Source organism: Talpa europaea, assembly GCF_964194135.1.
Source record: "Talpa europaea genome assembly, chromosome: 7".
In the NCBI taxonomy this organism is placed as follows: Eukaryota; Metazoa; Chordata; class Mammalia; order Eulipotyphla; family Talpidae; genus Talpa; species Talpa europaea.
In genome coordinates, this window is record NC_140074.1 from 35,621,515 (window position 1) to 35,638,079 (window position 16,565).

The window sequence follows — 16,565 nt, forward strand, 5'->3', positions numbered from 1 at the left end:
TTTCTGAAATTTAGGTCAAGTCTCTCTCTTCATACAACATCCTGAGTAAATCACACCTCAAGTGGTGCCAAGACCTGTCTGCCTTTGATATCTGATCTCAAAATACTTAAATCGGTTTTCCACCCATCTACCTCCCCAGGACCTGGGTCCTGAAATCCATGATTTACAAAGCTTGGGAGTTATATTCCTTTTCAATAAAAAGAACAACTCATAACAACAGTTTCTCTTTTGTTTGGTTTTTACCCAACTGTGCTTACTATTTCCAGCACGAGTTTACTTGCCCTGCCTGGAACTCATGTCCCAGATTGCTCTAGCTAAGGTAGTAATTCTGCATCCACTAATGGGAAGTAGTGTTCAAACTTCAAATGAAAGATTCACATGACTCTGCACTCACACATGTGGCTCCTAGGAGAATTTGTTATTTCCATGCTTCCCAAAGAATGTTCAGAGATTTCATTCTCCAGTCAAATGCAAAATCAACATTTTCCAGAGCAAGAGAAAAAAAAGCAAAACTTCAACCTACAGAAAACATTTCCAAGCATCCTTGCCCTGAGTCTCAGGCCCCAGTATGTGTCTGTGACCAACAAATCAGACCAAACTGAGAGCAAGCACACAACTGCATCAGCACCCACTGATTCTTATTTCTAGCCAGCTGCGTGACCTCGGGCCATCATTCAGCCTCTCTGGGCCTCAGTTGCCTTCTGTGTAAAACCGAGACAATCCAAAGGCACCTTCCAGCTTTAATGTTCTATGGGTCTAGGAAAGAATGCAATTAGAAAATACCACTGTCCCTGAACCGTCTCTATAGGCATTAGGAAAGTAAAACTCTGATTAAAGACCATGAAACGAGGAGGAACAATTAAAATAATCTCTAAGGTCCCCTTCCACAGCTTGATTCTAACTCCAAGAGAGTGAGGCACGACCAGGCAATTGGTCATAAAACATTAGTGGGTCTCAGAGCCCTAATAATCCTGTGCTTCCAATGACCAATCCTGCTCTAACAAAAAATGTCTTCATTATATTTCAAGGCACTGCCTGGAAATGTAAATGACTCTACTGCAACAGCAGAAGGGCTTTATTGACGTTCAAGACCCCCTCTCCTTTCACTGGCAACTTGTCCTCTTCAATGAATCCCAGCTCGAGACCCCAGAGCTCTCCAGACCAACAAGCACACTCCACCTGGCAACAGGAAAGAAAGCCACACCTACCCTCAGCCACTGCTTTTCTGTGAGGGCATCGCTGTAGTCCACATCCCGGCGCTGGCGAGACCCCCTACCAAATATTTTCTCCTCCTCCTCTTCACACGTAAGCCTTTCAACTTCCGCATCATCTTTAATAATCCAGGAGGGCAGCTCATCTTCCTCCATTAAGCGAGGCTTGCGCTTCGGATTCCGGGCATCTTCCCTCCGCCGGTCCATGTCCATGCGCTGCAGGTATTAACAAAAGTTTCACCAAAGGGCAAGGGAATTCTATACTGCACACACTTGACAGCACATGCCACTTGCACAAGTTGCCCCCTATGGTGGCAGGGTCCATGTTAGCCTCTCTCATGGATCCGCTCTATCCTGACTTATTCTAGCCCATTCCTTAAAGCACAGAGTGCAGGTCAAATCCCTTCCCTTCCTCTGTACCCATCTTTGACATTTACTTATGCTTTGCAAAAAGTACTCTCCCTTTCTTAGTCTACATGGGTACAGAGCTTCCCCTTAAGTAATAGTGAGACAATTCAAATTGGGGATCTATTTTAAAAATATCAGCCCTGGCAAATAATTCATTGCTTCCCTGCATAAAAATACCCTTAAAGCACATAAAAGAGAAAGTTCATTAAGAAAATTTCCTTTTCCTACATAGGGGCTCATGATTTTAATTAAACCACCAGGAAAATCAGTGACCTAAGAGTCACTCCAGAATAGCCACCCTCTTTCAGACTCAGATATGTGGGCACAGAAATGGTTTGATTAGTCATTTGGCCATGAATGGATTGAATTTTCAGTGATCTACAGGCTCTATGCGAGGAACGTCCCTCAATTCTTTGGCTTTTAAAAGTTTAACTCTAATGAAAATATTTTACCACAGAGAGAGAGACCTCAAGATAGTCTCATCCCCACGGATCGATCCAGCTATAAGTGAAATGGCTCACTTTCATATCCTTAAATGCCTAGTCCCCACCTCCTGTTCCTTCTTTTAAAATCCAGTTCACTTATAAATAAATTTTCAAGTGCCACATACTTGACTTCAACCTACAACTGATAGCTAAAAAAGAACAAATAAAATCTCCACTGAATTGCTATCTACACTAGTTATGTGTGTGTGCATATTTATATATTTATATATATATTTATATTTATCACTAGCTAGTTGAAGTATCTCTATAATCCAACAGAACATTAACCATTAAATTATTTACCTTTTCCCTTTTTCTTCCTTCAGGTTCTATCGCACTGAAACAGGGTTTCAATATAATTTTTTCTTAAATGCTAACACTGGTAAAAAATGCAAATGAAGTTTCTATTCAAATCCAGACTTGACCTCTAGTACACATTTAAAAATTCAAATTCAAAGTGTCCCTTAAACTATGCTTAAACATTTTTGGAAATCATTATATTCCCAAGATGGGACAGGCTCGGAGCATGGTGGAGCCCCATTGGTAGATAAATGTGGCCATCCTGCTGTCATGTGCTATAGTTAGCCAGCGAGGCTGTTCTTAATCCACTTTCTAATGCTCTGGTATCAGAAATGGGATCCACCAAACCTTTGTAATTTGCACAGAGGATGCCTGTTTAACAGCACCATCAAAAAAGGGGCCTATCGAGGTGACCTCCAATTATTATTCATTAAAAAAACCCTATTTTTCGTTAGTGTACTACACTGATATGACAAAATATTGTCACTATATTACCTATGTTACCTAGCCTGAGACCTGTCAGATGACTTACACCATGCATTTGTCTACAACTGAGAAAAAAAATCTCTGATGTAAAGGCAATAACTAACATTTGATACTTTTTTCTTATAGAAAGGATAGACACCATCTTTTAATTTTTTTTTTTTAATAGAGGCATGCTTTTATTTATTTATTTATTTGTTTGTTTGTTTTGTTTATACATGCACTGGGTACAGTCAGAAGCGCGGGAGGGTGAGAGAATTCACCAGAGCCAGAGCAGGGAGCAGAGCAGGCAGAAGGACCGAAGTACACTGCTGAGGGGAGCAGCGGGCTGCAGGAGAGGTCTGCGCGCAGGAGAGGTCTGCGCGCAGGAGAGGTCTGCGCGCAGGAGAGGTCTGCGCGCAGGAGAGGTCTGCGCGCAGGAGAGGTCTGCGCGCAGGAGAGGTCTGCGCGCGCATGTGGCGCAGGAGAGGTCTGCGCGCGCATGTGGCGCAGGAGAGGTCTGCGCGCAGGAGAGGTCTGCGCGCCATGTGGGACCCTCCGGGGAGCAGCTGGGGATCGAACCAACGCTGCAGAGGCTGCGGTCAGCTTCGCAACCCAGCACTCAACCGCTGCGCCACTGGGGAGGCCCAAGGATAGACACCATCTTTAACAAGTTAAGCTTAAAGTTTAGATGATTATATCACTTCCCAAAGAATTCTACAGAATAATAGTATAAAGTTTGAAGTTGATATTCACGTTAAGAAATGTCTAATTGACTATTGAATTACTACATGACTATGATTGTCATGAGACCTGATAATAAACCTTAGGCTCACAACTATTAAACATAATCATTATACTTTTAAGAATAACAAACAAGCAAACAATAATTTTTTTTTTTAAAAGAATCTTACTTAGGGCCTCCCGGGTGGCGCAGCAGTTAAGCGCTGGGCTGCAAAGCCGCCCGCACGCAGCCTCTGCAGCGCCAGTTCAATCCCCGGCCGCTGGTGAGGGTCCCACATGGTGCGCAGACCTCTCCTGCCGCCCGCTGCGCCCCTCAGCAGTGTATTTCGTCAGTCTGCCTGTTCTGTTCCCAGCTCTGACTCTGGTGAATTCTCTCTTAGCCTCCCAGGCTTCTGACTGTACCCAGTGCTTGTATAAATAAATAAATAAATAAATAAATACATCTTAAAAAAAAAAAAAAAAGAACCTCGCTTAAAACTTCCTGTGATATGACTGTCTTGAGCTTTTTTTTTTTTTCTTCACTGGTGGAAACCTCACCGGTCAGCCAGAATTGAATCGGCTCTGCAGAGGCTGCAGGCAGCTTCCCAGCACAGCGCTCTACTGCCTGCGCCACCAGGGGAAGCCCTGCAAACAATAATTTTTAAAGGTACTTGCTACCTTCATGGTAGCTAAAAGCTTAATGTTTGCATTTTATTTTTTTTTATTTTATATTTTTTAAGATTTATTTATACAAGAACTGGGGTACAGTCAGAGGCACGGGAGGGTGAGAGAATTCACCAGAGACAGAGTGGGGAACAGAACAGGCAGACAGACCAAAGACACTGCTGAGGGGAGCAGCGGGCGAGACAGGAGAGGTCTGCTACGCCATGTAGGTATCTTCCTGGCTGGCTGGGATGGAACCCGCATTACAGAGGCTGTGGACAGCTTCATAGCACAGCACTCAATCCACTGTGTCAACGGGGAGGACCAGTGTTTGCATTTTAGCAAAATGTTTGGATAGGTATCTCGAAGTGTCAAAGATCTTTTTAGGTGTAATTCATAGGTCCTCAGTATGACTGATCACTTTTTGTGGAGCCACATTTTCAGAAGGAGAAAGCAAGAAAATGTTTAAAAGAAAGATTTTTTTTAAGAGACTATACTTAATGTATGTTGTTTAACTAGTGTCTGCTATAAAATCAAGTAATATATTTGGATTAATTTAATATGGAGAATAAATGACTTAAATAATAGGTGAAGAGTTTAAATATTTGAAATCTCAAGGCTTAATGCTAGTTCACATTCTAGTCCAGTTTTTCACAAAACTTCTTAATTGGAGTAACTGGCAAGGATTCATATTTTAATTCCTGCCCCCTGGTGGAGGTGTTAATGAACAGTGAATTGGCCAAAGGAAGCCAGCTGATTAGATTTTCAAATACCAAACCCAAACAATGATCAGGATAGCCAAAAACAGAGAAGTCAACCTTTAGGAAATAAGCAGAAAACTCACAAAATCAAAGTGCCTACAAAAAAGTGTTAAAAGCCTGCTTTTTGCATGATAAAATGTTCCCCAGTGAAAAGATGGCTTGATGAGATTTTCAAATTTTTTCTGAGGTTTTCAATTTCTACAAATACCCAGCCCAAGAAAGAAAGGTGGAAGAGCACCCTTTTCCCCTTAATTCAGGGGTGCTGATAGAAACTTCCATCTCTGGGCCTAATTTGATTTGTGTGATGGCAGTTAGTTTCTCCTCTTCAGTATGTAAGGACATTGCAGTGCTTAATTATTGCCAATCAATGACCACCCAGGGTAGCCCAAGGCCTCTTGCCTCAGTGTTACCCAGTAATCTACATCTTAATAAGTTCCTCAAGGAGAGAAAGACTATTTCCCTGGTATCTATATCTCCAATCTCCCTAAATAGAGAATAATCTGTAAATGTGCTGACCAGCAGTGTGAGGTAAGAAATAGAGGTTTTATGAACACCCCATGTTGAGAGTACTGCTAAAGTCATTTTCCTGACATTTCTCTCTGAAATACCTCAACCTGGGTAGGATGGTTCATTAGGAGGGGGTGGAAGTTTACAAATACATCCCAGGTTGGGAGTTATTCCTATGGCTACTTGAAAGCTTCCTGAGAAAGAATTAAATGTCATATCTTGAATCCTTATGTGTGGACACAATCATTGTTCTCTAGACCAAAATCACAAGAATAACACAAACCTCCACACAGCTGAAGCTCCATGCTCAGGCTGTCTAGGCTACAGAGGCAGAGATTGCAAACCTTGTGGGTCATACTTGGCCCACGGTTGTGTTTTGTTTGGCCGGCAGTGTTACATAATAATAAAAAATTGAATTTAGTTGCAAACATTTCAAATTCCAGAGATTACATGTAAAAACCTAAATTTTCAGCTTCTCTTGAAAATTTGGAATTTCTGGCTAAACGGAGCTTCCAGCTATGTCTTCCTTTGACCGGCACTTCACCACCGTATACTCACCCCTGTCCACTTGCTTCTCTCATGAATTACTCGTCTGAGATCTGCTGGCATTCAATTTTGGCAGCTCTGATTCTGGGCTTCTTTATCCATCAGTTAATTGTTCACATTTACTCACTCATTTCACTATACTTGTTATTAGCCAATCAGACTAAATATTAGAAAGATCAAAATGATTGCAGGTACTGGAGGGAGCCTCTCACTTTACACATCCTGATCTATGGTGACAAGAATCTCCACAAGGTCTGAAACTCTGCACATGCCACCATTCGTTCAATAAATATTCATTAGGCAACTACTATGGGCCAGAAATTGTACTGTGCATTGGGGACACAGAGATAAATAAAATAGCCATAGCAAATGCCTTAAGAATGTGATAAAATATCACTTCCGAGAGCCTTTCTCTCAAGGGGCTTGCTCCCCGACATACTGACCTTGTGGCAGTCCGCACACATAAATCCAATTCAGGTTTCCACAAAATTACAGATTACTACATATCATGGAACGTCAAGATTGAAACTATGGACTTTAAATCCTCAAACATCAACATTCTTTTTCAGGTATTTTGTTCCCAGTGAAATACAACCAATTTTGATCTTTAAGTGAAACTAATCTTGGTACACATCTGGGATGTTCCAATTTGCTTAAGCAGGCTCTCTTCAACAATTAGTTGCTGCTGTCCATCTACTCCCAAAGGGGGCATATTTATTTTGCTCCAGTAAGGAGCCTATAGACAGGGCAGAGTTGTAAACAGCCTACCCTGGAGCAGGGCAGGTTTCCTGAACAACATTGGCCTGGGATTAGCAACGAGGGGGTTGAAGTGGGGGGTGGGGGTTGTGGTAAGCCACAGACCACATGGCCTATCCAGAGGGCACAGCTGCTACCCAGTTCTAGCCAACTGTTTCCACATAGAAATGTGGCCTGGTATTGCCCACTCTCATTTTTCAAGAGAAGCCAGATATCAGGATTCTTTTTGTGTTGGCAACAAATTCGAAATTTTAAAAAACACTGCGTGGGCCAAACAAAATATGTCTGCAGGCTAAATCCAGTCAGTTTGCAGGCTCTGAAGTGAAGGAAAGGCACAGGCTTCACAAATGAAATTCTGCCAGGGCATGTAGGCTCCAGACATGGTGTGTTAATAAAAAAAAAGGGGGGGGGGAGGGGAGCAAGGCATTCGTTTTCAGGATTTTCTGTAACATTACCATAAAAAGATCAAATTCTTCTTCTCGTCGAGCGATCATTTGGTTCAGAGTCTCATCATCTGGTACTTCATCTTCTTCCTACAGTCAAGAATAGAATGATTTAACAGGCTTTAGGAGAGAGGTGAGCAACTGGGGCGAGGTACAAAAAAGGAAGTGAATTTGTCCCTCGGGCCTTAGGGACACATTTTTCAAGCCAGAAAAAAAAGATGGCGGTCCCTGGATATAGCACTTGCGAAATAATGTGCAAGTTACTCAAGTCGTCTCCCCAGAGCAAAATCTGTTTAGGGAGGAAATATGGTTCTCTTGGGTTTGCATTTTGATTCTCCTACTTTTAAAACAGGTTACTTATGGCTCCCTGCCTCAATGATGGCATCTGTAAAATGGGTGTGACATGTCACAGAAAAGATGTAAGATTTAAATAAAGAATACTATATCAAAAAGTGTTTAATATTAATTCTTTTAAGTCTATTAACCTTATTCCAAATATAAGTGCTTATTTTCAGAGACTTACAAAAATTACAATTAAATAAAATGTTGAAAGTAGGCAAAAAGCAACCACATTTTTATACAGACATCAAATAGATAGCCTAAAAGATATGTTTAGTCAACGTGTTTCAGTGTGTATTGTTATTGCTAATAGTTAGAGTTTCTGAAGGGATAACTCAAAAGATAACCCCCACAAAACTATACTTAATTAAAATAATTTAAATGAAGGAGAGAAGGAAATTACATAAGGGCTAAAATTTTCATTTTATATTATGGTTTATTAAGGTACTTTATCTTTGCAGAATCCTTAGAAACCAACAGTTCTCAAGTTTTTTTAGAAATGCAATGCTAAGACTTCCACACTTAAAAAAAATCTTTTAAAAGTTGGACATATACTACAGAACTTGCCTTCCAAAATTATTTTTGTCATATGCTGAAGTGAACTTGTTAAAAAATCAACTGGGGAAATTATAGTGTTTCAGCAGAGGGAAGCAAGAGGAAAACCCAGAACTTCAAACTTTCAACTTCTGAAACCACAGCTTCAAAACAAGGAAGCTTGTTCTAGAAAGAGTATGAGTATACTAGTAAATGAGATGACTATGTCATTCTCAAGAGAACATCTGACGCACTATGCAAGACATGAATGCCATTCAATCAAATAAAAACTGATGAGTCAAGATAACAATTACTTGTGAAAAACCTCATTGAGTTCATCTCTAGACTGGGGAAAGTCAATTTGTCTAAATATTTCATCTAAAAAAAGACACAGACTAGTGGGGAGTGGTGGGCTGAGATTCACAGTATGAAGACTCTTGCCCACCCAGTGGGGTGCTTGGACTTCCCCATGCCCAAGAAGGAAAGCTTCTCTTCAAACCAGCAAGAAGTCCATAGGGCCAGGCTGGGAAGTGTGCAATCAATCATCTTGATTCTGTATGCCCTAGAACTTCATGGCCAGTCAGCTACTGGGATAATGGTCAAACTGCCTCAGGTTTTCTGAATCACAGCCCTTGACTAAAAGCTATCAGTCCCCAAACATCTTTACATCAGAACACAGGCCATCTGGAAAATGGTGACAATTGTTAGACACTGATAGGTTAGAAGGGATGTGCAGCCCCAGCAAGGCAGCTCACAGCTAGAAGCAATTGCCACAGGGTTCTGGGACCCTCAGGGCTGTCAGAGGTCTCTGTCTCCATGGGCCTAGGAAGGCTGGAAACTCCTGGCTACCCTGCATCCAATCTATACCAGGTCAGATCTGATCTGCACAAGACCTACACACTAAAAAACAAATTAAGCAAAACTATAGTGGAGACAATCGGGCTGAGTATCAGCTCTGCCCACCTCTGCTTTGTGACAATATATCTCACTCACCCTATTGTTTGTGGTGGTTGTTTTTTATTTTAATATTGGAGTACATCAACAACTGAAAATCACCTGACAATCTGATTTTAAATCAGTATTAAATTCAAGACCCAGAAGTGGTGAATTATTTGAGATCAAAAGTTTTAAAATATGTGAGAACATATAAGTGTAGGTGCATATGCATTTTTCCATCATTTTAATGAAATCTAATACATCACTAATCAACTATGTAAGACCAACAAATCAGGAGGCCTAATAGAAAAGTGCTCTTAAATTTGCTAAAAGATTCATTTCAGGATTCCTTTAAATATCAAGATCTACTTCACATTTAGACTCATTTCAGAAAAAATAAATAAGTAGGACTTTCAAAGGAAGTTAGTTTATAATACAGATGATTTCAAAAACACATTCCCTGTTCAAGGCAAAAATCAAATGCAATCTAATGCATGCAATGAAAATAGTGTTCCATAGGAACATATAAGGTAAAGCCCCTCTTCAATTCACAAATATGGGCACACCAAACCAAATTTTTTCATCTTGAGCTAATTTATGATAAGGATTGGCACTGGCATTCTGTATAGTTTTCTAGACTATACAAGAACCATTTTAATCTATTTCAAATCCATTTGGGATGAAAATTTAGTATAGCATTGCTAAGATTGGCAATCTAAAAGAGTACAACTACCCGAAGATCCCCTAAGAGAAACATAATCAATGCAATCTTCAAACAGTCTTGGCAAGTAAAGAGGTTTTTTTAAAACCAGTCATTTTTTTGTTTTGGTCAGCTCTTAAAAAAAAAAAAAATTGGAGTGGAGGTCATGGTCATGCTTCCCAAATACAAATATAACTAAAGGAGCTAAAGCTGGCTGTGGAACCTTGTGAAGTGCAGTGATGCCGGATCAAAAAGCAAAACAGATGTGTTCAGGAGGAACGGTGAAAGGAAAAGGCAAGGAGGACCTTCAGTTTTGTTGGTCTCCTCTAGCTGATTTTTGTCCCTTCAAGTGACCTTCCTGCAGTTCTGCAGCTGTCCTACAGAAGGCAGCATTTACAGCACAATAAAGCCTGCTGCCTGTACCTCCCTGAGAGAGACGAAAAAGCATCCCCTGGCCAAGTCTGAAGGTCCCTCTAGCAACCACTTATGAGACATTAGTTTGGATAACTTTCAGAGGCTTTCTGTGCTCGGGTTGTAAGATAGCAGCTAATTTATTCATTTTAATTAACACCAGGCCAGGAAATTCTTTCAAGAACAAAGAGGTTATTCTTAATCCTTCCAAAACAAAAGGTCACTACTTGATTTCATAAACTTGGCTTTCTATGATACCTCATTTTCCTCTTCGTGCTCCAATATGGCCTGCAGGAATGCCCTCCGCTCGTGACTTGACGACTTTTGATCAAACATGCCTGCCTGGATCACTTTCTGGTCCACATTCAGCTTGTACTTGGCCGCTGCGAGGATCTTCTCCTCCACACTGTTCACAGTGCAGAGTCTCAGCACCCGCACCTCATTCTGCTGGCCAATGCGGTGAGCCCGGTCTTGTGCCTGCAGGTCCTGTTTAGAGGAACAATATGTAGTGAGGGCCAATGTGCCTGGATTAGCTTAGCAGACAGGTCCCCTATCAAGAGGGAACATGGGAGGGTTCTTTGAACCACCCTTACAAAGATAAGATCTTGCTTACATTTTTAAAGTACACAAGCTACCTTCTTTGGAGAAATTCAAGGTCATTCCTAATTCTGAGAACCTGGGTTCAAGTTAGCCAAGTCATGTGAAATAAATTCAGGTTTCAAAATCTCGGTCTCAATATGTTTTTGTCTATCCTAAATTCACCATCATGATGAGTTCTTAGATAAAACACACACACATAATCTGATGTCACAGGGCCTCCCCGGTGGCACAGCGGTTGAGCGCTGGGTTGCGAAGCTGCCCGTGGCCTCTGCGGCACCGGTTCGATCCCCGGCTGCTCCCCAGCCAACGGAGGAGGGTCCCACATGGCCTGCAGACCTCTCCTGCCGCCTGCTGCTCCCCTCAGCAGTGTCCTTCGGTCCTTCTGCCTGTTCTGCTCCCCACTCTGGCTCTGGTGAATTCTCTCACCCTCCCGCGCTTCTGACTGTACCCAGTGCATGTATAAACCAACCAAACAAACAAACAAAATAAATAAATAAATAAATAAAAACATGCCTCTATAAAAAAAAAAAAAAATCTGATGTCACAATGATGACTCTGACATTACCCACACCTAACCTTAACTTGCAAAAACACCTTCCTGCTAAAGATGTTAAAGATGATTTTTAAAACATTACTGAATTATACATACAAGCATACATCACACATACAAACACACATTGTATACAACGGTCACTCATGTAGCAAATTTCCTGGGATCTGATTCCATCGAAGTCTTTAGTTTGGGAAATGAAAAGAATGCTAGTAGAACAGGAAAGTGGTTAAATTTCCAGGGATAGAAAGTTGGCACTATCTACCATAGTGTTAAAATGGGTAAAGATACTGATTCAGAAATTCCTTTTCTGGAGATCTATCCCAAGGAAATAATCATAGATATGCACAAAGATTTGCAAATAACAATGCATATAATATGTAATGGTTTTTTAAAAAGCAAAATTAAGTAAACATTGAACAAAAACAAATTGGTTAAATGAATTATAGTCTCCTACAGTACATATGTGCCAACAAGGTATCATAAAAATTATTTTACAGAAGAGTAAAGGGCTGAAAGCTAGAATAGGTGAAAGCTATGAGTTACAAATGAGCACATTCATTATGATCTTAAGGGCCTCCCTGGTGGCGCAAGGGGTTAAGGCGCAGCCTATGACGCTGTCCACAGCCACTGCACCATGAGTTCAATCCCCGGCCAGGGAGATATGCACACGGCACAGCAGACCTCTCCTGATTTGCTTGATGCTCCCCTCAGCAGTGTTATTTCAGTCAGTCTGCCTGTTCTGTTCCCCACTCTCTGTCTCTCTTTTTAAATAAATCTTTTAAAAAACACATATTAATCTATACCAAGAAAAAGGCAGGGAAAACACCAACACACTAATAATATTTGCATCCCTAGGTAATAACATTATCGATGTTATTAAATTTTCCCTATTTTACTTTCAAAGTGTTTACATTTTTTCTGCTTTTTTTTTTTAGAGATTTATTTATTTATGCATACAAGAGCTGGGGTACAAGCCAGAGATGCAGGGGGTGAGAGGATCCACCAGAGACAGAGTGGGGAGCACAACAGGCAACTGAAATACACTGCTGAGGGGAGCAGCAGGCAAGACAGGAGAGGTCTGCCTCACCATGTGGGTTGCTCCCTGGCTGGCCAGGGATCGAACTCATGCTACAGAGGCTGTGGATTGCTTCATAGCGCGTTGCTTAACCCCTTGCGCCACCAGGGAGGCCCTCTGCTTTAAATGTATATGACTCTTTCAAGAAAAAGATCATTAAAAAATCCTTAATAAAAACCTTCATAAATCCATGAAGCAGAATTACTTGATTTTAAGGCCACATGATGAAACTTGTAATATCTCTTTATTCATTCTGGTCCAGGCAATGGTCTCCTGGTCAATGCTAGTTGGTTATTTCCATGTGTCCCCCATCAGACCATATAGTTTAAGGGCAAAGGCATGTCTCTGGCACCCCCCATCTTAGCACTCAATTCTGCACAGAGCTGATGCTCCACGACCGTGAACCCATCCTCTTCATCAGAGTCATTTGTGTAGCACAAGGAGGCAACAGGCCAAGCCTGCCCTGGAGATCTGCAGAGACCTTTACAACGAAATGACTAAGTAAGCAAAGTTTTCCCTCAGCAGATGTTTGATGAAGTTAACATAAATATCAGAGAGTTGAACCATGAACACAGCTGGGACCCATTCAAATTGGATTATTTTCTGAAAAGGAGAAAGTGAGGTACATAATGGAAATCCAAACTGGGAGAAGAAAAGCCCTTGGTTCAGTTTTGGTCTTCACCCATCTTCACCAGAAACACTGAGCAGCAGCCAAGATGGCAAGCTGTGTGGCATCAGCTTCTGGAGGCTGTTCTAGGGCAAGGGGCAGTGACCTGTTTCCATAATGGGCACAATAGCAAATTTTCTAGGAAATATCAAGAGCAAACACAAAACCACTGTACATTTTTGATTTTATACTAAAAAATGTGAAAACACTTTTTTGCTTTGACATCATACAAAAACAGGTGGTGGACCAGACTCAGCCCACAGGTTGTTGTTTGCTGCCATCTGTCCTAAAGGATGTGGATCAACCACAAAAATACTAAAATTCAGGTGCCAGCAGAACATGGTAGGTGAGGAAGCAGAGGTGTGGACTGTCTGTAAACAGGGGTGGTGAGTTCTTGAACCCTTGTGAGCTTGTTGCAATTAGTTTTTGTGGTGGTTGTTTACTTGCTTGCTTTTTGGTGGCAATGGTGGGTGTTTTGTATGTTTGAGATTACAAATCAATTTGGAAATTAGCAAAGATTAATATTTCTAGACTGAAGAAGTTTATGAAATGTAAGCCCGTTGGTCCCTTACACAAAATAGGGGGTGAGGAAGGGAATACAGAGAGATGAGTGCTGTAATTATTGAGTGGATTATTTAACACTTCTGAAGTCTCAGTGACCTGAAACTTCACACTGATTTAAGTGTGATTATATCTGACAAGAATATAGCCTGAGAACAGAGCCTCTAAGGTGACTTTGTGGTTGACTGTCCTTTAATAACAATCCAGCTCCATGCATTAAAAATAAAAGTACTGATCCATGTTTCTAGTCAACATCTGTGAAGTCCTGGCAACCCTAAGGGATTTTATTACTAATTTCCCACTCATAGGGTCTTTCTATATCTGCTTCTAGCCAGGGCCTCCCATTAGCAACTTAAAGGTCTCTATCTTTAATTTGCCAACATTTGACAAATAACTCCCCTACTTACCAATATGTCTGAATTTTGATTCAACATGATAAAGAATGGTTACAGAAACCTTTTTTCAATGCATACTGAGACCAACATAGTAAAATGAATTCCATCACCTGCATTTGGGGGAGGCTGTGAAACATTTATGCAGAAGTAAAGTGTAGGAAAGGCACAAAGCCAGGATTCAAACCCAAACTCAGCCAGGGTTTGAACCTTGGCTGTGCTCCAGGAAAAGCTAACATTAACTGGCTTCCTTAAATATGAAATAGTTTGAGGAGTACCTGAAATAAGGTATGCAAGGTGTCTCATCATATTGGAAAGGCTATCTCTTAATAAATACTTCTTTACTGTTTAAGTAAAAACTTGTAACACATCTATATCATGGCAGGATAACTCATTTCCAAAAAGGAAAGCGAAAAAGTTTGCCAGAACCAATGAACATGCTGAAATGACAGACATGGAAAATCTGGTCAGCCAGCTGGCCAAATTAGGTGGGAGTGAATATACCTATGGCAGATATAAATACCTGCAGGAACATATCGCCCAGAGTGAGAAATATTTGTGGAAAATTAGACCAGAGTTAATCTGGGGTCCTGTATTTTTAAAAAGATTTATTTTTATTTATTTATGCATAGAAGAAATGGGGTATAGGCCAGAGGTATAGGGGGTGAGAGGATTCACCAGAGAGAGAGAGGGGAGCAAAACAGGCAGATCTACTGAAATGCACTGCTAAGGGGAGCAGCGGGCAAGACAGGAGAGGTCTCCTGTGCCATATGTGGGTAGATCCCTGGCAGGGGATTGAACTCTGGCCTTAACAGTGATAGTGCTGAGACTTAACCCCTATGTCACCAGGGAGGCCCTGGGGTCCTATCTTTTACTGTCTAAATTTTAGTGTACATTCAGCATAGTGACTTCACAGGGATCATGAAATTTACTGTGATTCTGGAATTCCACCTCTAGCTACTGGTCATAACAGTGTGTGTGATATAGATAAGTGTTCAGAAAGGTAGGGGTGTCCCAGAAGTCTTCCATATATGGTAAATCAGCATTTCCAGAAACAGTGGTTTCTTTTGGCCCTTCCAATTTGCACAGTGCCAATGAAACTGGACAACTGAGGCTCTACAGAAATGCTTACCTGAGAAGATAAAATCTAGGTAACTCTCTGTTCACTTTACATAGAGGTTACTTTGGTCTCAATAAAGATTTAAACAGCACCAAGTAGGGTATTCTAACCATCCAACCACATGGCGCACCCCTGGAGGAGCACAGCATGTGTTCTTCCCAGCCTACCTCAGATCCCACAGCGTATCAGCCAATCAATACATGTTTGTGGAACAGACACTGAATTCACATGGGTAAAAAGGAAAACTGCAGCTTGGTCACACGAATACGCTTTGGAATGCATACAGGATGAAAAACACTTCCTGAAGTCTTCGGACAAACACACTCTTATGCTGATGGCTCCCAATCCTTGTCAAGGTAAAACAAGTTGAATAGTAACACTGATTTATCTACCTGGAGAGATGGATGAGCACAGGCCATGGTCTAATGCGGGTGGTCACTCAGACCCACGGGTCTATTCTTTATATCAGTGATCCTCAGCTGTGTGAGAACCAATGCCATGCTCTCCTGGGCACTTCTGAATATATAGAGAAGTCTATCTAGTCTATGTGGGTGGGACGTCCCTAGAAAACTGGGGGTGGGCTTGGTAGGGGATGGAAAGCAGGCAGGTATATTTACTAGAAAGCTCCCTCATAATTCTAATTACTCCTGAAGATCACTTGCTGTCAAAAGCAACTGCTCGTAAGCCTCTTCCACTTCATCTTCACCACAACCCACCACATGACCACAACAGAGAGTGCTACTCTGTGGACTTATGGTTGAAGAGCCCAAGGCACAGCAGGGGGTCCAAGATAAGCTGACATAATTCATACCCATATGTGAAAGTTGCCATCTTCCTTTTTCACTTACTATTTTGAATTTCCATTTGTTCCAATGGGATTCAAATCCTCCTGAACATCATTCTGCAACTACTTTATAAGAAAGCACATCACTTCCCAGAGTAATTTAGGAAACCAGGGCCATGGGTGGTCCATTCCAGAGGTTTTTTCTTTTTGATATCATCAAATTGTATCTTTAAAAGGTTAACTTCTAACCTTACCCGGCTAAAAGAACTTACTGGCTGATGCTCCATAGAATGCTTTTTGATAGTGATTTCAAACAAAACACACAGAATAAAAGACAAATTATCATATACTAACTATTTGACCTTAGGGAGGTTACTTCAAGCTTTCTGGGACTCTTTTTCCCTTGACTGTTATGATGCAAACAGTCATGGTCGTGGCCTCACAGGATGGTTGTCTCCAAATGAATGAAACAATGAACATAAAGTGGCTGGCACAGGATAAAAGACCCGCAAGTGTAAGTTGTTGTTTGTGTTTTGAAATGTTTTGGATTTTTCTTTCACCAAAAGTACTTAGCTCAGTGGCAGTTCCAGGAGATGGGATGAAAACTAAGCAGAGGGGCCTCCCTGGT

General features: G+C 41.3%; 1 protein-coding gene across 4 annotated transcripts in view; it reads right to left on the minus strand.

Annotated features, from left to right (window-relative positions):
- Window positions 1–16,565, minus strand: part of SMARCA2 (SWI/SNF related BAF chromatin remodeling complex subunit ATPase 2) — a gene marked incomplete at both ends in the record, with an annotated part of 161,983 nt that overhangs the window by 63,732 nt on the left and 81,686 nt on the right. For all 4 annotated transcript variants that reach the window (XM_084239029.1, XM_084239028.1, XM_084239027.1 and 1 more), the window contains 3 exons: window positions 1,209–1,427; window positions 7,278–7,355; window positions 10,444–10,671. In XM_084239029.1, the coding sequence (XP_084095155.1) occupies window positions 1,209–1,427; window positions 7,278–7,355; window positions 10,444–10,671 (525 nt within the window). The remainder of the gene's footprint in view (window positions 1–1,208; window positions 1,428–7,277; window positions 7,356–10,443; window positions 10,672–16,565) is intronic.